Genomic DNA, 21,922 nt, shown 5'->3' with positions numbered 1-21,922 from the left:
ACCTGGAGAAGATGGGCGACTGAAACTTCATGGAGATTTTAACAACTAATCTATCTATGATATTCGGTGGATAAAATCTTTAAAAAATGGAGAATTGATATCGAATTTTTGAATTTCTTGGGAAGAAACATATGAAATAAAGGAGAGAGGGGCGGATGCAACTTCAGGGAATTTTCAATATTCACTCCAAGGTTACGAAAAGTTGTTTCGGTAAACTTAAAAACATCTTAGAAGTTCACAATAATGTTCCACAGAACAGATTCTAAAAGTAACGCTTGAAGGTTGTTGGTTAAGGAAGTATGGCTGGTTAAGTAACTATTGAGGTTAATTTAGAATAAAATCAAAATATTACCTGAAAAATGAATCAATATATTGTTTTCCATTTCATAAACAGTAATTTTTTACTACATGTTTCCTGCATTAAACTTTACTGTTAAACTATAAATATTTTTCGTAGTGTATAAATAAACAGCCTAAAAGTATATATTTTAAAAGCAAGTAGAAACAGTGTTGTCGACAACAGTGTTTTTTTTCTATAGACGTCGTTAAACAATAGCTGTTAAGTTAGGAGTGATTTTTGGAATATTTGACCAGTTTGTGTCGTTATTTTAATTTCAAATGTCACACATTAAATTGATAATCTCACCTTTAACCCCTCAGTTTTTGTAAAACGTCATATACATATTTAAATAAACATTTCTAGAAGTTTTGCAAAAACCGTGATAGACTTTAAAAAATTTAAAAATTGTATTAAAAATATGTATGTTTTCTAAAATTTATCAAAGGATTTTATTGTAACATATGAGCGCTTCCTAATTTTATAAACCTTTTCATTTTAATTCCAAAAAATAACTTTTAAAAATATTATAAAAATTAAACTAACACAAAAAATTTCTTCACTTTAAACTTATTTTGTCACTGGTCTAAACGTTACTAAAATAATTAATTAAATAACAATTTCTAAAGAACCCACAACACATGTCTTTAGACCTAATTGGAAAAAAAAAGATAAACATTTTCAATTCCAACTAAACCTAGAGCGTCTGGTCTAATGTACTCAAATGAAAAAAAAAAAAAAATTATCGCCAACCATTCGCCATTCATTGTATCATATGTGGCAAAACTTGATTTGATTGATTTGTAAATGATTAATTATGAATTATTTTCCAATTAACACTTAATTTTAAATCACAACAAACAAGTTAACTTTTTTACATTCAACAGTACAATTATATTAATAGATAAAACCTCCAATTATTCAGATGCCTTAAGAAATGATAAGGAAAATATTTTATATATAAAATTATCTTTTACATAAATTGCTATATATTTTTTTTCGAAATTTTTTGAAATTTCAACATTTGATGGATAATTTCCAGAAAAATGAAAAATCAGTTGGCTGGTTGCAGTTCAACGGAAAGGGCTGTTTAATTTAATTGGGAAGAGAAGTGTGAAAATTATATATATATTTTTTGCTTAATTAAGGGTGTGTTTTAAAATATTTTTAATTAAATTTAACAATTTAAAATAATTAAAAAATATATTTATTTCAGAGTTCAATTAACGGCTTCATCATGGGGGACATGTTTCGCAGTGAGAAAATGTCCTTGTGCCAAATCTTCCTGCAACCGGAAGGCCTATGCCTCTTTGGCTCAGCTGGGAGAGGTGGCTGTGTACAATTTCGTGATGTAAGTGAATTATTTTATGGATTTTGTGTTATATTTTCGGAAATCTTTTGTCAGAAATTTTAATATTTTCGGAAAATTTCGACTTGGGTCAGTTTGTTGAGTCAATTTATATGGGAGCTAGGTGATCGGGGACCAGTGTCCCCTACAAAATACTGCAATGACCTCGCAGACGGAAACTAGCTCTTTTTCTAAAGTGTAGGATATGTGTTCCATTCAAGACTCAGATTAATCTGTGTAGAATTTATCGAAAGTTTTGAACCGATTGCATATCTTTACAAAATTTTGGGAAGGATATTGTTTGGTCGAAATTCACGGGAATGTTGGCAGCAATGGTGTCAAAAGATTCCCTTTTTACAAAAATCTCTAATATTCTTTTCATTTCCACCTCTTTCCAATTTCCAGATGAACGAAGGCACAACATCGTATCAACGCAAATACGTTTCGGAAGTAAGACGCTGTGATGAATTGGAGCGTAAAATACGTTTTGTAGAAAATGAAATCAAAAAGATGGTCTCCAAATGCCCGAGCTAACAGAGATACCCCCCGCACCCAAACCCAGGGAAATAAACGATTTGGAGGCACATTTGGAAAAGTGTGAAAAGGAAATAACGGAATTATCACAAAACGATGTAAATCTTAAGTCTAACTTTTTGGAATTAACCGAAATGTTAAGGGTTTTAGAGAAAACCCAGGGATTCTTTGCCGAACAGGCCGTCGTCAATATGGAGTTGAATAAACAAAATGAGAATTATCATCACGAAGCCGGTGGTCATTTGGGTTTTGTGGCTGGTGTAGTGAGTCGCGAGAGAGAGTATGCTTTTGAGCGTATGCTATGGCGTGTGGCACGTGGTAATGCTTATGTGAAGAGAGCTCCCTTGGAAGAGTCCTTAAAAGATCCCAAAACTGGCAATGTCATGTATAAGACAGTGTTTGTGGTCTTCTTCCAGGGTGAACAATTGAGAAGTAGAGTTAAGAAGGTATGCACTGGATTCCATGCCTCCATGTATCCCTGTCCCAATGAGCATGAAGAACGTGAAGAAATGATTCGGGGTTTGCGCACCAGAATCGAGGATTTGAAAGTGGTTTTGAAGCAGACCGAAGATCAACGTACTTGTGTCTTGGTGGCGGTCTCTAAACAACTGGCTGCCTGGGAGGTTATGGTTAAGAAAATGAAGGCTGTCTATCACACCTTAAATATGTTGAGTCAAGATGTGACCAGCAAATGTTTGATTGGTGAATGTTGGGTTCCTACCCGTGATCTGGACAATGTACAGGCTTGTTTGGCGGAGGGTTCTGTAGCGGTGGGCAGTACAGTGCCTTCTTTCGTGAATGTGATAGAGACTGATGATCGTCCACCCACCTACAATCGCACTAATAAATTTACCAGAGGTTTTCAAAACCTTATAGATGCCTATGGTGTGGCCACTTACCGTGAAGCTAATCCTGCTCTATACACTTGCATTACCTTTCCCTTTCTATTTGCTGTGATGTTTGGTGATATGGGTCACGGCTTTATATTATTACTCTTCGGTGCCTGGATGGTTTTATGGGAAAAATCCTTGGGTCGCAAAAAGGGCGGTGAAATTTGGAATATTTTCTTTAGTGGTCGTTACATTATCTTGCTTATGGGTATTTTTGCTGTCTACACCGGTTTCACCTACAATGATTGTTTCTCCAAATCCTTTAATGTATTTGGTTCGACCTGGCGTGTGCGTTACAATAGAACTACTGTATTAACTAATCCTGAAGGTCTTACTTTAGATCCCACTACCGCTACCACCGGGGTTTATGTGGGGGTATGGATCCTATTTGGCAGTTGGCAGATAATAAGATTATCTTCTTGAATACTTACAAAATGAAACTGTCCATTATTTTTGGTGTCCTGCATATGGTATTTGGTGTTTGTATGTCGGTGGTGAATTTTGTGTACTTTAAGCGTTATGCCAGTATTCTGTTGGAATTTTTACCACAAATCATATTCCTTTTGCTGTTGTTCGGTTATATGGTCTTTATGATGTTCTATAAGTGGGTAAAATATTCACCTACCTCCACCTATGAGCCAGATACACCCGGTTGTGCTCCCTCTGTGTTGATTATGTTTATTAATATGATGCTGTTTAAGAGCAGTCCTCCCTTGCCAGGTTGTGATGAGTTCATGTTTGACAATCAATCGACTATCGAAATGGCTTTTGTAATTGTGGCAGTGATTTGCATTCCCTGGATGTTGATTGGTAAACCTTTGTACATTAAGCACACCAGAAAACATAAACCAGTGGTGAGTTGATTTTAATTATTTTAGCTCCCCAAAATTTATATTTCCCATTCCATTCGCAAGCATCCTGAGGATTTCACTTCCACCGATACTTTAGAAATGGTAGAAGGTGATACCGCTGTGGTGGTGGAAGTTATACAAACTTCCATAAAGATGCAGATGCTGGTCATGATCATGACGATGAACCCATGAGTGAAATTTGGATTCATCAAGCTATTCATACCATAGAATATGTGCTAAGTACCATTTCTCATACGGCCTCCTATTTGCGTTTGTGGGCCTTGTCCTTAGCTCATGCTCGTAAGTTTTTTTTTTCTTAAACAGTTTAAAGATTTTGTTAAATTGTTTATAATTTTCTTTAGAATTATCTGAAGTTTTATGGACTATGGTTTTGTCTTTGGGTCTGCAGCTTAAAGGTTATACTGGCTCCATAGGTCTCTTCTTTATTTTTGCCATTTGGGTTTTCTTTACTCTCGCCATTATGGTCATGATGGAGGGTTTGTCTGCCTTTTTGCATACTTTACGTTTGCATTGGTAAGTTAATTATTAATTTGTTTATTATTAAATAATATTAATTAATTTTATTTTCTCTTTAAGGGTTGAATTCATGAGTAAATTTTATGAAGGCGCTGGTTATATTTTCCAACCTTTCAGTTTCAAGGCCATTTTAGAGGCTGAAGACGATGCTTAAGCCATTAAAATCAATTGTTAAATAAAGTTTAATATTTGAAAAAGTCTTTATTTTTTAAATTATTCCCACCAGATTTTTATATTATTTTTAAATTCTTTATGTTTTTTGGAAATTTTTCTCTTTAGTCTTGAGAAATAAACTGAATTATGCTGTCTAGACAAATTCTATAAATTGGCTTGCTCAGCCAATTTGACTTTATAAATGAGAAATACCCTACAATCAGATGAAAATATTTCGTTAACCAATCAATCGGTCATACATGAATTTTCACTTGAAATTCATTTTTGCACTCAAACACCGATTTTTCGCTGCAAATTTGAATTTTCATTAAATATTCACTTTCCAGCTAAAAATTGACTTTTAATTAAAAAAACCGATCTTACAAACTTCTAACTAATTTCGCTTTTACGTGATTAAATAGTTAGATAAGTAGTTAGTTATGTGAACATCTGCCGTGTTGGCCTAATTACACGGTGTCTCTTTTACCCACAGGATGAGCTTTTGTGACGACTCTCCGCTTCGACCCATGTCAAATCATTACAAGGAAAGACCGAGGATATGCAATCACACCAAAATGGGGTCTTTCATCCAGGTAACAGTCCCCGGGGGAATCTCAACCGGGACAGTCGTGCGCTTATTTGCCTGTGTTTCTAGTGAGAATCGAACCCACGACCTCCGGTCTAACAGACTAACACGCTGGTAGGCACATGATTTTAACTTCAAATGTCTCCAAAGTCGACTTAATCAAGTGCTATTCTTTTTTCTTAGCCTCTAGACACGCAAATTTTTACGCGTTTTATGATCAAAATAACCCTCAACAAGTCTTGAGAATTTACAAAAAAAAATTAAACACCACAATGTTTTAACACGTTTTTGACTTGTTTCCAAAAAAATTATAAAAAAACTGCAACTAAACTTCAATGAACTCTCTTTTACAAAAAAAAAAAAAAAAATACTCAACTTTATGCTGAAACAGCGAAAGTAAATTAATACCACGAATCAACGAATTTCTATATAAACTTAAAATCTACTTTAAATTTAATTAAACTAGAACAATTATTAATAATAAATATAACAAATAAATGAAAAAAATAGTGACATATTAAACATTAACTTGCAAGTGCAGAAAACATATCATAAAACAGTTGAGTTAATAAAGTTCAACAATAAAGTGTTACAAATTTATAGATTAAAAAAGAAATAAATCTTAAAGGGCCTTTTTAACATGTCCTGGCTCCGGAGTATATTTTTCTATGGTGTATTGCAGCTGTTCGCCCATTTTGCAGTCGCTGATGTTATAGTGCAATTGAATATAAATCGTCCCATTTATGATGTCAGTGATAAATTTGTTAGTTTTTCTATTAAACCCGAGGATTTATATAAAGCTTTAGATGGTTCTAATAGGTGAGGTGTTCATTTTAATTTGGAATACAAGTGCAACCCATAATTATTCTAATCTTGATTTGTGTTTTAGAAAAACTATAACCCGCATGGCTTCTATGTTGAGCCATTCGCATGTTAAATTTGTGGGTGATTTCTATTTTGCTTCTAAACCGAGGGCATACGTTTGAGAAATCCAACGAAAATTGTTTGGAAGGGTTTTAATAAGTGGACCAAGTATGTATTTTTCTTCGAGATTATATTATGTTTAATGGTCTGCAGACTTAGCCTATAGACTCTTCTATAGTCACGATTATAGTCTATTCTATAACTTAGACTATAGAGTAGTTATTATTATAGTCAAGACTATTGTCTAGTCTACAGTCAAGACTGAAGTATAAACCATAGACTAGACTATAGTTTCGTCTATAGTCAACGATAGAGTCAGTCTATAGTCTAGTTTATGGCCAAGACTATAGTCTAGTGTCAAAACTGTAGTCTAGTCTAGAGTCAAGACTATAGTCTAATTTATAATCAATACAATAGTCTATAGTCAAGACTATAGTTTAGTCTATAGTCAAGACTATAGTTTAGTCTATAGTCAAGACTATAGTTTAGTATACAGTCAAGACTATAGTTTAGTATACAGTCAAGACTATAGTCTAGTCTATAGTCAAGAATATAGTTTAGTCTATAGTCAAGACTATAGTCTAGTCTATAGTCCAGACTATAGTTAAGTCTATAGTAAAGACTATAGTTTAGACTATAGTCTAGTCTATAGTCAAGACTATAATTTAGCCTATAGTTTAGTCTGTAATCAAGACTACAGTTTAGTCCATAGTCTAGACTATAGTTTAGTCTATAGTCAAGACTATAGTCTAGTATATAGTCAAGACTATAGTCCAGTCTATAGTCAAGATTATAGTTTATTCTATAGTCAAGACTATAGTTTAGTCTATAGTCAAGACTATAGTTAAGTCTATAGTCAAGACTATAGTTTAGTATATAGTCAAGTCTACGGCTTAGTTTATAGTCAAGACTATAGTCAAGACTATAGTTTAGTCTATAGTCACGACTATAGTTTAGTCTATAGTCAAGACTATAGTCTAGGCTATAATCAAGACTATAGTCTAGGCTATAATCAAGACTATAGTCTAGGCTATAATCAAGACTATACTTATATACTCTATAATTAGGACTATAATCTAGTCTATAGTCTAATCTATTGTGAAAACTATAGTCTAATATATAGTCAATACTATAGTCAAGTGTAAAAAGTCTACAAAAAATATTTCCATTTTTTTTGCATTACACTTTCAGAGCCGTAAATTGGTCGATGATTATACCGGTACCCTATAAGCCCGACAATTGGGATGCCATGCAGGCTTTGAAAATTTTAAATACTTCTCATATGGTGGGTATAGATGAAGCCATTTGGCAGTTGGGCACAGGTATGCATTAATTATAACTTTTCTTAAGATATTTCAGTTAATCTAAAAACATTACATTTAAAATATTTCAGATTTCGGTACCTCTCGGGCTGCAGACTATGCCAGTGAATTGAAGACATTTAATTTAATGGTGGAATCATTTAAGCAAACTGTTACCAATTGGCAAACTATGGGTGCTGATATATCGGCTGGCAGTAGTCCTGAGGAAACCAAACGTTATGTTGAACTGTCTAGGGATTTGAATGTAGCCTATGGATGGATACAGTAAGTAGTTTTATTTATTTGAGGAGATATACAGACATCTCAACTTCTCTAACACATTTCTTCTTCCAGATCTGGTGATATGTTCTCTAGTGTAGGTTCAACCATTTCCGATCGTGATCCGGCTCTTAAAGTTCTTTTCAAATCAAATGTTCCCGTTTGGCTGTCTCTACCCAAAAAGAAAGTTCTCTCAACACATCTAGATGATGAGGTGCTTGATGGTCTTAGCTGGGCTCAAACTATGGGTGATGCTGCCAATGTGGGTTTTGAATCTATTTTTAAAACTCTATCTCTCGATGATTTAGAAAAACCCAAATATGGTTTCTATGTAACGGCTCTGTTTAAGAAAATTATGGGTTCTCGTGTCTATCCTGCTCGTCCTTTGGGTGTATTTGGTCGCAACAATAAACTATACACTCATTGTGCTAATATGGTATCGGGCGGTTTGGCTTTTATGGTGGTCAATAAACAAGAGCTACCTTTACAGATTGCCATAAGATCCATGAATAGATTGCAGGATTCTGAGGTGTGGCAATATGCTCTCACCATGTCTAATGGTCATGTTATGTTGAACAATAAGAAGTTGTCGGTAAATACTACTCTCATACCTGAGATCAGGAGAAAACATACCAAGTCCATGTTGCAATTAAAGACGCCAGGTTTGTCAGTGAGCTTTTGGGTTTTGCCCAATGCCAACTTGGAACACTGTCAATTTACTGAAGTCGAGACTCCCGTAGTGCCAGCAGAAGAGGACCAATCAAAAAATTAAACGTTATTCCTCCACTGATCGTTTGTTAAAGGAATTAATTAAAGAATCCGCTAAACCACCTCTGTCACCTTTGGCCAGTCTTATAAGAAGACATCGTAGATCGGTGGATAATGAAGACAGATTTAAACGTTTTGTTTTAGAAGGCAATAGGGATGAGATTAAACCTTTGACCAACTTTGCCGAAAACATTGTACAAGAAATGAAAAACACCCCTGAAAAGAGATATCTTCTCACCAGACCGAAGAATTGCGGCCTTAAGTTGGTTAGGCAACATTTTTAAGGAACCCTTTAGCTTGGATTTGCCTTTGTTAAAGAGAAATGCCCGTCAATCGGATGCCTATACAGGACCCTTCTTTATGACACGCGATGGTAAGAAAACTGCTTTCACAAAAAAGATCACAGAGATCAGAAAACCCGAAAAGAAAGTAAATAAACTTCCTGTCGAAGATCAAGAATTTGATGAGGAAAAATTTTTTAAAAATGTGGGCGTACAACCCGAACCGGAATATGTTCGTGTGCCCGAAGGAGATGTGTTCTTGAGTAAAATTGCCTCTTTAGATGGTGACGAAACAGATGAAGAGCTGAAATTGAAACAAAAAAGGCCAATAAAGCCAAGGCCCAGACTAAAGAAATTGTTAGTGAAATGAAGCCTTTACGTCTATTACCCACTGAATTCTTTGAAGCCTTACCTGCCAATCCCATCAAACCAGTGGCAAATAAGTTGAACATTGGTTCTGCCTTAAATTCCCTGCTTTTCTCTGATCCGTTTGGCAAGAAATATGGCAAATCTAACAAAAATGTATTTGCCAAAAATTTCGATTTAAAAGAAGATCCCATTACAACGGAAATTGTAGAACCAGAAATCCATAAAGATTTGGATATAGATGCCGAAACCAATGATGTCGATGATTTTGAGCAGGCTCAAATCGATATAACCCAAAAAGCTTTAAAGAAGAAAGTCTCAGAAGAGGAAGTCGATGAAAGTAAGGAAAAAGATGTAGACGAGTTATTAGATGCTGGCGAGGAAAAGACTTTGGAGAAAACTAAACCTTTATATTCCAATTTTCTTTCGTCCGACAATTTAAATTTATTTGGTGAATCCTCCAAAGGTGAAGCAGAAGAGGAGTTAAACGCCGACAATAAATCTGTACAAACTGATAGCTCTACCAAGACTAAATTTGACGAATTACCCTGGTGGGATTTATCAAATACACGTTTTAAAGCGCTCTCTAGACACTCGTTATCCAGCCGATTCATGGCGTAATAATATGATCAGTAAAGATGAAGATCCCATAACAGCGGCCGATGAAATGTCACCGATACGTTTGCGTCATTTTGAACATAAAGTCGAAGAAGTTGTTCGCTCTGCTAACAATAAAAATAATAAAAACGATGACGACAATGATGATGATGGTTCAATTGGAAAAAGGATTGTTAAGACTTTTAAGGAGCAAGTAACTAAGTTAGTGGATATTTTCTCGCAACATGTAAATGAGTGGTATAATACTTTGACTAAACAACTGGATAGTCCAGAGGAAAGCACTACCGAAGGAAATCGTATAGCGTAAGCTGAGCTTTTTAATTAGACAGAAAGGGTGAATTTGAAAGAAAAGTAGTTAAAATTTAAATTCTAGTTATTAGAAAATATGTATATTTGAGTTATTATTTTAATATTTATATTATGTTTAGAGTTGTATTATCTACTAAAATTATTTATTAATCTTTATAAAACATTGGTGAAGTAATTGTGTAAATAAAGTATATGAAATCGTTAGAAATAGAAATGTTTAATCTAATTTTTTAGCCGGCAAGCAAGCATATTTAAATAGCAATCGATGATCGCGACTCTAATAACTAGTCCTAGTTAGAGGAACTTAATATAATGCACAAAGTCTATCATCAGGCTACTATTTGTCAGAATCTCTGGTGAAAATGAAATCAGCCCTTGTACTGACCGACTACAGTAATACTAGTTAGTTGGTTACCTAGCTAGTTAGTAATTTATTAAGTTAGTTACTTAGGTAATTCCTTTCCATGGTATAGTCTAGTCTATAGTCTAGTCTACAGTCTAGTCTATAGTCTAGTCTATAATCTAGTCTATAGTCTAGTCTATAGTCTAGTCTATAGTCTAGTCTATAGTCTAGTCTAGTCTATAGTCTAGTCTATAGTCTAGTCTACAGTCTAGTCTATAGTCTAGTCTATAGTCTAGTCTATAGTCTAGTCTATAGTCTAGTCTATAGTCTAGTCTATAGTCTAGTCTATAGTCTAGTCTATAGTCTAGTCTATAGTCTAGTCTATAGTCTAGTCTATAGTCTAGTCTATAGTCTAGTCTATAGTCTAGTCTATAGTCTAGTCTATAGTCTAGTCTATAGTCTAGTCTATAGTCTAGTCTATAGTCTAGTCTATAGTCTAGTCTATAGTCTAGTCTATAGTCTAGTCTATAGTAGTCTATAGTCTAGTCTATAGTCTAGTCTATAGTCTAGTCTATAGTCTAGTCTATAGTCTAGTCTATAGTCTAGTCTAGTCTATAGTTTAGTCTATAGTCTAGTCTATAGTCTAGTCTAGTCTATAGTTTAGTCTATAGTCTAGTCTATAGTCTAGTCTATAGTCTAGTCTAGTCTAGTCTATAGTCTAGTCTATAGTCTAGTCTATAGTCTAGTCTATAGTCTAGTCTATAGTCTAGTCTATAGTCTAGTCTATAGTCTAGTCTATAGTCTAGTCTAGTCTAGTCTATAGTCTAGTCTATAGTCTAGTCTATAGTCTAGTCTATAGTCTAGTCTATAGTCTAGTCTATAGTCTAGTCTATAGTCTAGTCTATAGTCTAGTCTATAGTCTAGTCTATAGTCTAGTCTATAGTCTAGTCTATATCTAGTCTATAGTCTAGTCTATAGTCTAGTCTATAGTCTAGTCTATAGTCTAGTCTATAGTCTAGTCTATAGTCTAGTCTATAGTCTAGTCTATAGTCTAGTCTATAGTCTAGTCTATAGTCTAGTCTATAGTCTAGTCTATAGTCTAGTCTATAGTCTAGTCTATAGTCTAGTCTATAGTCTAGTCTATAGTCTAGTCTATAGTCTAGTCTAGTCTATAGTTTAGTCTATAGTCTAGTCTATAGTCTAGTCTAGTCTATAGTTTAGTCTATAGTCTAGTCTATAGTCTAGTCTATAGTCTAGTCTATAGTCTAGTCTATAGTCTAGTCTATAGTCTAGTCTACAGTCTAGTCTATAGCCTAGTCTATAGTCTAGTCTATAGTCTAGTCTATAGTCTAGTCTATAGTCTAGTCTATAGTCTAGTCTATAGTCTAGTCTATAGTCTAGTCTATAGTCTAGTCTATAGTCTAGTCTATAGTCTAGTCTATAGTCTAGTCTATAGTCTAGTCTATAGTCTAGTCTATAGTCTAGTCTATAGTCTAGTCTATAGTCTAGTCTATAGTCTAGTCTATAGTCTCTATAGTCTAGTCTATAGTCTAGTCTATAGTCTATTCTATAGTCTAGTCTATAGTCTAGTCTATAGTCTAGTCTATAATCTAGTCTATAGTCTAGTCTATAGTCTAGTCTATAGTCTAGTCTATAGTCTAGTCTATAGTCTAGTCTATAGTCTAGTCTATAGTCTAGTCTATAGTCCTGTCTATAGTCTAGTCTATAGGCTTGTCTATGGTAGTTAGTCGATAGCCTAGCCCACCATGTCATCAGGATACCCATGATATCCACCACATATTCCACTGTATAGCCCACCCTACTGTTTTCTTAAAAGCAATTTACATATTTCTAGTAAAAATTCAAGTTATTACAGTTTGTAATGCATCTCATAATTTAGTCTGAAAAGTATTAAATATTAAGCTTCTCTAATTTTAATTAAAGTTTTTCAAATATGTTTTTTAATGAAAATAACACAAAAACTTAAAAAATCCTATTAAGATTTAAAGAGAGATCTTACATCCCTCTCTTCTTAGTTGAAAAGAAAAACAAAAGACTTAAGCAACAAACTTGCTCAAGCATAATAATCAAGAGATGAAAACTTAATAGTTATAGTCAACTAATGATCATTATTACAAAAGCCCTTTTAAAAACGAAAAGCAGAGAAAAAACGAGAACTAAAATCAAAAGACAAACAAATAAAAATTACAAAAAAAATAACTACAATAAATTTCAAATGAGAAAGAAGAAAAAATAAAAAAATTTACTTTTTGCTCTCTGCCTGTTATAACAATGCAATCTCAGCATATTGATCGTAAACAACAACAAACAACCTGTTGTTTTGAGAAGAAGAAAAAGCATTAATAATACAACAACCAAAAAGACGTGGCTTTTTATTATTATAAGTATATTTATTGTTAAAGTGGGGTTTTTGTTGTTGTAGTTGTTGCTATTAACTGGGTTTTTGTGTAAGATACACTTATAGAGACGGGGTTTAATACACTATTTTTGACCAGTCTTATACAAAACGTTCAAGGCGAAGGTTGTGAAAAAGTTAGATTAAAACTATAAAAGAAAGATAATTTAAAAAACTACTAATTTATAATTAATTAATATAAAAAAATATAAGGTAAGTTAACAAGTGGTATTAAGAAAAAAGTTAATATATATAAAATAACAAAAAGAATTAAATATTTTGAAAACATATAAAAAGAAAATTAGACTATAAAAGTTGAAATGGAATTGTATATTTTTGGTTTAAAACCCAAATTAAAATATTAGCATAACAATTACAAATTCAATTCAAATTGCCTTACTTTTTTATTAATTTCTTAATTATTCATTCATTAAACAAATTCATGTATTCTTAAAGATATTTTCAAAAACTATTCTTTTTTACATATTTTTCAATGACGTGGAAGTTTTATTCATTCCATTATTTACTAGTATGTACATCATTGTTCCCTCTTTTCCTTATTAATTTTTTTTTTCGTGTATATGTTCATTAATGATCATTATTATTTAGCTGCTGCTTCTAGTTACATTTTCTTCTTTATCTTTTGTAGTTTTTTTCTTCATCTTGTGTTCCTCTTCTCTTCGACATTGAACTTAAATAAACTTTATTTTATGTATGAGATGTTTTCAATATGTATCTGTCATTTAGTTTCCCATACATACATATATATATATAAATTATTTACTGACAACAACAAATTCAAAACATCTAAAAAAAATTTCATAACAATTTGATTTTTTTTTAGTCAAAAAAATTTTGTTTTTGTTTTTTTAGTGAAAGTGTTAAATTGGACTTTGTTTTAACAGACTTCTTCAATTTTTTGTTTTGGTATTTTATAAATTTTAGTGTTTCTGTTTGTAGTTATTGTATTTGTTGTTGTATTATCAATACTTTAACATGACAAAGGTATTGTATTACAAATACGTCTTAACCCGTTAAAGTCCATATAAAAATAATAATTTGGGACAAATAGCAAACATAAAGCTATGTATAGGCGGCTGTCAGAGTTTACAATATTGTCAGATCAGGCAGCTTTATATAGGCGGCCGTCAGATCTTACAATGTTGTCAGATCTTGCCATGTACAGACAATAAAATATTGTTAGCAACAAGTTAATTCTTAGTTCGGACGATTTTAAGAAAACCTTACAATTTCATTACCAGACAATTGTCAGATTATATGCCAACAAAAATTGTCAGTTTAAATTGTTGTCAGATTGTTGTATGAGAAATATTTTAAAAGAATATTGCACTCGAAATTTTAATCTTATCTTAAAAATTTCTGATAGAATTATTCAAGATTGTGATCATGTGTTCCTCAGACAATTGATTTCAACAAACACACATACTGTATAACTCGCTACAAATTTGGGATAAATAGCAAACATAAAGCTATGTATAGACGGCTGTTAGATCTTACAATGTTGTCAAATCTGGCAATATACTGACAATAAAAAATTTGTTAGCAACAGGTCTGTTCAGACTATTATAAGAAATCCTTACTAAAATTGTTGCTAAATAGCTAACATAAAGCTATGAACAGACGGCTGTCAGATCTTACAATGTTGTCAAATCTGGCAATATACTGACTATAAAAAATTGTTAGCAACAGGTCTGTTGAGACTATTATAAGAAAACCTTACTAAAATTGTTGCTAAATAGCAAACATAAAGCTATGAACTGACGGCTGTCAGATCTTACAATGTTGTCAAATATGGCAATATTCACACAATAAAAATTGTTAACAGGTCTGTTCAGGCTATTATAAGAAAACTTTACAGTTTCATTTCCAGACAATTGTCCGATTGTCAGTTTTCACTGTTGTCAGAATGTTGTATGGCAAAAGTTGCCAGATCGTATATTATTAGCAAGTGTTGCCAATAGAAATTATTTCTCTGTCAATGATGACATTATGAAATGCATAAAATTTCCACATCTGACAATAAAATTTGTCAGATAATAATCTTACAATGATCTGACAATGGCAGCGTTATGTGTTTACACGATTGTCAGATGTTTGACAATATTATTTAATTACAATCTACTGGCTATGATTTCTCTGACAACGTTTCAAGGAAAAATTGTATGATTCTACGATTGTTAGACATTTCTCTGACAACATTGAAGTCGATTGAAGTCAGGGATGGATGGATGAATGGAACAAAACTATCTTAAACTGATTTCATTAGTCTTTAAACCTGTCAGTAAACTAATTAATATATAAACTGTTAAGATTTTTAAATTCATTCTTTTGAATATTAAATGATCCCATAAAATTTAGAAAGTGAACCACTTTTAAAATTAACATATCAACATCATATATATCAGTCAGTTAACAAATCCCTTTAGCAGGCATGGGGGTAATGATTACACAAAGTAATTTATTACATGGTTAATTACAAGTACTTGTTATGTGTAATTGAGTAATAACCAATTACAATACTTGTAATTGTAATTGAAAATGTGTAATTGACCAATAACAATTACAAGAAATTGTAATTGGCAAAACCTCAACTACCATTACAAGTAATTGTAATTGTCAAAACTTCAATTACAATTACAAAGAATTGTAATTGGTAAAGCTTCAATTACAATTACTTCAAATGTAATTGTAATTGAAAATGTAGTCATTACCCCCAACCCTGCCCCTTAGTCATAGACTAGACTGTCTAACTATTGCCTCCCTATGGACTAGTCAACTGAGATGTCTATAAACTAGACCATTGAGTACTCTAGAGACAATAATACGTATTATATTGGTCCGACGGCTAATTCATAAGGTAGTTTATAAACTAGTCATTAGGATAGTCCAAAGTGCTCAAAATTGCACGTAAAAGAACTTTAAATTATATAAAATTTTAACTATCGGATAAAAAATGTAATCCTAACAATTTGGCGGAGACGACAAGCTTGTGAACATTGTATCAGAAGTACAAATTTAGATTACTATTTCAATAGAGAAATAAATTTAGAATAGTATAATGTGAATCATTGCTGAACAATTGGAGGACTTGTGGGGTCTTTCAACTTAACATAAATGCAGCTACATTTCTTTTAATAGCTAACAGTTTAAACACACTGTACCCTAATGGTCTGAACACACATTACAAGGGTTAACATAAGTTTGAAATCACTTATACACTCACAAACAATATTTATGCAATGTAACTTAAATATTTAACATATTTATTAAAATTACATTAAAAATAAATAAATAAAAATGTTTAAAATCAAAACTTAAGAAAACAGAAAATCGCTTAAACTCACAAAACAAAACACCATGACATAGAAACACACAAAATGTTTTTTTGTTAAGAAATCATTTTTCTGTTTAATAAAAACAAAAACAACAAAAATTAATAAGAGAGTAAAATGTAAAAATAAATTTAAACAAGTTTGCATAATTTAAACCAAAAAAAAATTATATAATTTTTTTTACCAAAAACCTTAATAAATACCAAAAACAGAAGAAGACATAAGTATTTTAAATAAAAAAATATTTGAAATTTTTTGTTTGTTCACATTATACATATTGTTGTTGTTTGCATATTAATAAATAAATAATTATAATGAATATTTTATAGGATGGGCCTAATATTGGGCTGGTTGCCAAACGATTATTATATGCGTGATATTTGTATTATCGCTTTTATATCAGCTCTAGTGGCCACACTTTTAAGTTTACGTTTTTATTTACGTATTACTGCGGGTAGATGTTTTACGGAGGTAAATTTTCTTAATTTTATTAACAAATACCCCCCAAAAAAAACCTGGCTACTCCCGCTTTATAACTTTTTTTCATCTTGTTTAAATATGTTTAAAGGAAAAGAAATTCCCTGATTTGTAAAAATTATAATTTGTATATAATTATATTTTTTTATAATTAAAATGTTATTATTTTTATTTACTTCTACTACAATATACTTTTCTAGGTTGTTTATAATTTTTTGTTGGATTTTTAAGTTAATTAATTGTTTAATGTTAACTCAGTAGTTTGTTTTTTTTTAGTTTTTTTTCTTTTTTGTAGTTTTGAAGTGTGTCTAAAGCAATTTAAGTTTAGTTTTAATTATTTTTTTTTTCAAGTGGAGGTCAGTGTCGTCTACTATTTTAGGTTAAAGAGTTCAAGACTTTTGGACACATTTTTAAACCTTTCCTTTTTGTGTTATTAGTTTTAAAATACTTTACCACAGTATATTTTAATAAAACTATGTAGTTTTGTTTTTAATTACGAATTATCTTCTTAATTTTTTTTCTAAATTATTAAAAAAAAAATCCAATTTTCCTAAAATTTCAGATAAATTTAAAGATTTTGGGATTAAGTTTGATTTTGTAGATAACTAGCTATACCCACCCAGTGTACTTCACTACCCTAAAAACAATAGTCTAATAGTTTCCCAGATATGCGACTTTCTGTTTTTAATTCATATAAGAGGTGCAACTCCGTCCACTTCTTCCCTAAATGTTCACATGGATATCAAAGTTGTTCGTATAAAATTTTAAGCTTCTAGTTCTGAAAGTTTCTCAGATATACGAATTTTTGTATATGATTCATATAGAAGGTGCCACGCCTTCTATTGATGATTCGCCCATTTTTTGTATTAAATACTCATTTGATACTAAAGTGGTATCAAAAAAAATTTTGAGGACTCCAGGTGTTATATTTTCTCAGATATGCTAATTTTCTTTAGATAGGACATGCCACGCCCACTTTACCTAGGCCGCCTATTTTAACCACAAGTGTTTATATGGACATTAAAGTTGTCCATACAAACTGGAAGACTGTAGGTGCATTTTCTGAGAAATGTGGCTTTTAAAATTTATTTTGTATGTGGGCAAAATGCCACGCCTTCTTTAAATTTCGAAATAAAAAGTAGCCTATAGTTCCTTTCAGGCAAACAGGAAGACGCTGTTCATATACATATATAGATTTTGTATTAATTATTTGTTTAATTTTGCAATTGTTTACTTAAGAAATAACTGCATAATTTACTACTTTTTTAAATATTCAATATTTTTGAATAATTAAATTTTTTCATAAATTTATTAGTTCACAATATTATTGTCTAGTTTTAATAAATAATGAGTTTCTTTTGTTGACCAAAATCCAAAAATATTAGTACATAGAAGTTAAAATATACTGAAATTATTTCTAGCTTAAAAATTTTGTTCATTATTTGCCAATTTTATTAATTTGGTTATAAAAATAGCTTTTAGCAAAATTAGGTAATTAAAGTACTTAAATATCAAAGTTCAATAAGACTTAAGAATAATTAATTAATATTTAATAATTTTTCTATGAGAAGTGCGTTGTTAAATAGATTAATACGTAAAAAGTTTAATAAAAGAGAAAAGTTAAAAGTGAGAATCTAATGTTAAATAATTTACAAATTACATTTCATTAGTAGTAGTTGTAATTGAAGTTTATCTAATTCATATTAATTTTAAATGTATAATTTTTCAGTTAAAATTTGTTTAATTGGAAAAAAAGTATTTCGATTATAAAAGTTCCAAATATTCAATAAAAATTGCAATTACATTACTTTAAAAGCAGGCTTGGGGGTATTTATAAACTTTTCAATTACAATTACAGTTGAAGTAAATGTAATTGAAGTTTTACCAATTACATTTACTTGTAATTGCAATTCAAGTTATGCCAATTACATTTTTTTTGCATTTTACAATGATTTGTAATTGTAATTAAAGAATTTCTAAATTGAAGAAATTCCAAATACAATTACTTGTAATTGTGAATTTTGCCCACATGTAACTTGTTATTTATTAATGCCTAAATTACAATTAAATGTAATTGGTAAACTTCAACTACAATGACAATTAGCTGTAATTGGCAAAACTTCAATTACAATTCTAAACAATTGTAATTGGTTACTACCCAATTACACATTACAAGTAATTATAATTTAGCATGTTATGAACTACTTTGTGTAATCACAACCCTTCAAGCCTGATTAAAAATAATGGTAATTGAAATATTACTAATTACAATATTTCAAATTACAATAACTTTAATTATAATAGTTATAAAGTTCACTGCATTTTTGTATTCATTACTATTCTTTTTTTGGATTATTTAATTGTAATGCAGCTATTTTCCATTACTATTATTCAGAAAAGTAATCATTATAACATTTTAATTCATTACTATTACTTGCTCAGAAATTTAATAATTGAAATTACTTGTAATTACAAATTAATAAATTTAAACTGCAAGTAATTGAAATAGATTTTTTGTTCAATTACATATAACAAGTAAGTTTAAGTTTTAAAAAAATTTTTTACAATTACATTAGTAATTGGCTAAATAATGAATTACTTAATGCAATTCATTACCCCTTAAGCCTGCTGAACTTTGATCTTTTTTTAAAAAGAGCTATAAATATTAATTAAGAACTATTAATATTATTTTTAATTGCTTATCTTTAAAAATGTAATGCCTTTTGATTTTGTAATTAATCAATTCTATTAAATCTATAAATCAAATATAATTATATATGGTCTGACCCCTTTTATAATTTTAAAGTACGTCTATGGTTTAACTGTTTTTTTAAACGACCTACTAACAAATTCATATAAAAAAAATGAGTTATTTAAAAAACAATTTTTTGTTTTTCAATTGTTTTGTTATTATTATTGTTTTAACTGGTATTTAAATATACATTTTTAAATAGTCATGATTGCTTTTTATACGTTTTGGCTTAACTGGTACTAAATTAAGTAAAATGTACTTTATACGGTCTTACAATGACGTACTGTTTATCATATTTCTCATACGTTTTGTTTCTTTTTATTAGAAAATAACTATTATAAAGGTACTTTAATTTAACGATTATATTGTTAAATGTTTAAAATAACAACAATTATATTATGAATTGTATAAAATTATTTATTATTCATAATGGAATTATTAGCGAAATATATTAATTTTGATTAGAAAAAAACTGGTTTAATAGTTCAAAAGAATTTTATGTACAATTTATTAGTGTTTGTTATTAGTTAAATAACTTTAAATGTTTTTGAAATAAAAAAATATCGCTAAGATTCCCCTGAATGGAATGTGCTCTGAGGAAAGAATTTTTTTTAATTATTTTAAGTAATTCATTATAATGGTCAATTACAATTACTTTTATGTAATTGAAGATTTTTCAGTTACAATTACTTGTAATTGTATAGGTAGTGCGGAAAATATTGACAATTACAAGTAATTGTAAATTCTTCAATTAAAATTACAATTAATTGTAATTGGCAGGGATAGTGTTTAATGATTACACAAAGTAATTTATTACATGGTCAATTACAATTAATTTTCCAATTACAATTACTTGTAATGTGTAACCGCCAATAACCAATTACAATTACATGTAATTGTAATTCAATTATTGCCAATTACAATTATTTGTAATTGTTGTTGAAGTTTCCAATTAAAATTACTTGTAATTGTAATTTAAGTATAACTAATTACAAATTAAATGTAATTATAAGGAACAAAATTCACAATTACAATTAATTGTAATTGGCAAAACTTCAATTACAATTACAAGTAATTGTAATTGGTAAAGCCTCAATTACGATAACTTTAAATGTAATTGTATTTGAAAATTACCCTTCAAACCTGGTAATTGATTATTGCTCAATTACACATTACAAATAATTGTAATTTGGAAAATTTAAATTTCAATTACAATTACTTCAAATAAAATTGTAAAACATTGAAAAAAGTATCTAGAAATTCTATCTTTGTTGTCGTTCCCCGGCTTTGGTTCTGCTTTACAAACTCCCTCAAATAAATCCCCTTTAAACCACAATAAACTAATAATTTTCTCAACTATTTCTCTAATTATTACAGACAATAATGGAAGGAAAAACTGTAATCATTACTGGTGCCAACAGTGGTATTGGCAAGGAAACTGCCCGTGATTTGGCCAAACGTGGTGCTCGTATTATTATGGCTTGCCGTAATTTGGAAACTGCCAATGCTGTTAAAGGTATAAAACTCTTTAAAACTTCTACTATAATATACAAAGTTATTAATTTTTAAATTACTTTCCTGCCAACAGAGGAAATTGTCAAGGAAACCGGCAACAATAAATTGATTGTCAAGAAATTGGATTTGGGCAGTTTCAAGTCGGTACGTGAATTTGCCACTGATATTGTAAAGAATGAAAAGAAAATCGATGTTCTGATACACAATGCCGGTATGGCTTTGGCCTTCCGTGGTCAAACCAGTGAGGATGGCATTGAATTGACCATGGCTACCAATCACTATGGTCCATTTTTGTTGACTCATTTGTTAATCGATGTTTTAAAGAAGAGTGCCCCTGCACGTATTGTTATTGTAGCCTCTGAACTGTATCGCTTGGCTTCAGTGAATGTTAACAAATTGAATCCTATTGGCACATTCCCCGCTGCTTACTTGTACTATGTCTCCAAGTTTGCCAACATTTACTTTGCCCGTGAATTGGCTAAACGTTTGGAGGGATCTGGTGTCACCGTTAACTTCTTGCATCCCGGTATGATTGATTCTGGCATTTGGCGTAATGTACCCTTCCCCTTGAACTTGCCTATGATGGCTATTACTAAGGGTTTCTTTAAGACTACTAAGGCTGGTGCTCAAACTACCATCTATTTGGCTACTTCCGATGAAGTGGCCAATGTTCATGGTAAATATTTTATGGATTGTAAGGAGGCCACTTTAAATGCTGCCGCTATGGATGAAGAGAAGGGCTTGAAGATTTGGGAAGAATCTGTGAAAATGGTCAAATTGACTCCTCAGGATCCAAAGATCTAAGTTTATATTGTCTAGAGACTGAGTGTAATTTTTTTCTATAAGTAGGTTTGTTTTATTTTAATTTGTAATTTGTGGTATCTGCTGCAGTCTTTTAAAAAAAAAAATATTTACTTTAAGTTTTACTTTTTAATGACTTTTTTTAAATAAAAAAAATAAAAAAACAAAAAGGTTGAATTTCGA

The 21,922-nt window shown here is 30.8% G+C and overlaps 3 protein-coding genes across 4 annotated transcripts; all 3 read left to right on the top strand.

Annotated features, from left to right (window-relative positions):
- Positions 1 to 1,393: 1,393 nt before the first annotated feature.
- Positions 1,394 to 4,689, top strand: LOC119607162 (V-type proton ATPase 116 kDa subunit a1-like). Its single transcript, XM_037960965.1, is given in 9 exon segments — positions 1,394 to 1,486; positions 1,554 to 1,688; positions 2,091 to 2,184; positions 2,187 to 3,479; positions 3,482 to 3,963; positions 4,024 to 4,102; positions 4,105 to 4,260; positions 4,323 to 4,494; positions 4,558 to 4,689. Coding segments are annotated over 8 exon segments (2,484 nt in total). The 5' UTR covers positions 1,394 to 1,486; positions 1,554 to 1,574; the 3' UTR covers positions 4,652 to 4,689.
- A 1,187-nt stretch (positions 4,690 to 5,876) lies between these two features.
- LOC119607166 lies at positions 5,877 to 10,080 on the top strand. Its single transcript, XM_037960972.1, is given in 10 exon segments — positions 5,877 to 6,055; positions 6,126 to 6,204; positions 6,207 to 6,268; positions 7,352 to 7,482; positions 7,554 to 7,746; positions 7,816 to 8,499; positions 8,501 to 8,686; positions 8,688 to 9,094; positions 9,097 to 9,728; positions 9,730 to 10,080. Coding segments are annotated over 10 exon segments (2,904 nt in total).
- Positions 10,081 to 12,950: 2,870 nt separating this feature from the next.
- Positions 12,951 to 21,892, top strand: LOC119607165 (retinol dehydrogenase 14). Of its 2 annotated transcripts, none has more exons than XM_037960970.1 (3): positions 12,951 to 13,054; positions 20,801 to 20,939; positions 21,012 to 21,883. In XM_037960970.1, exons 2-3 carry the CDS (start codon positions 20,807 to 20,809, stop codon positions 21,740 to 21,742), a joined length of 864 nt encoding a protein of 287 aa, XP_037816898.1. In that variant the 5' UTR covers positions 12,951 to 13,054; positions 20,801 to 20,806; the 3' UTR covers positions 21,743 to 21,883. The 2 variants fall into 2 exon arrangements, with proteins under 2 accessions (XP_037816898.1, XP_037816897.1); XM_037960969.1 differs by lacking the exon at positions 12,951 to 13,054 and adding an exon at positions 16,525 to 16,665 and having other exon boundaries at positions 21,012 to 21,892.
- Positions 21,893 to 21,922: the final 30 nt, after the last annotated feature.

Source organism: Lucilia sericata, unplaced genomic scaffold, assembly GCF_015586225.1.
Source record: "Lucilia sericata isolate MDLA Ls3-8-SP2 unplaced genomic scaffold, ASM1558622v1 Contig000665F_arrow, whole genome shotgun sequence".
Taxonomy (NCBI): Eukaryota; Metazoa; Arthropoda; class Insecta; order Diptera; family Calliphoridae; genus Lucilia; species Lucilia sericata.
This window is presented reverse-complemented; position numbering and strand designations above follow the sequence as displayed.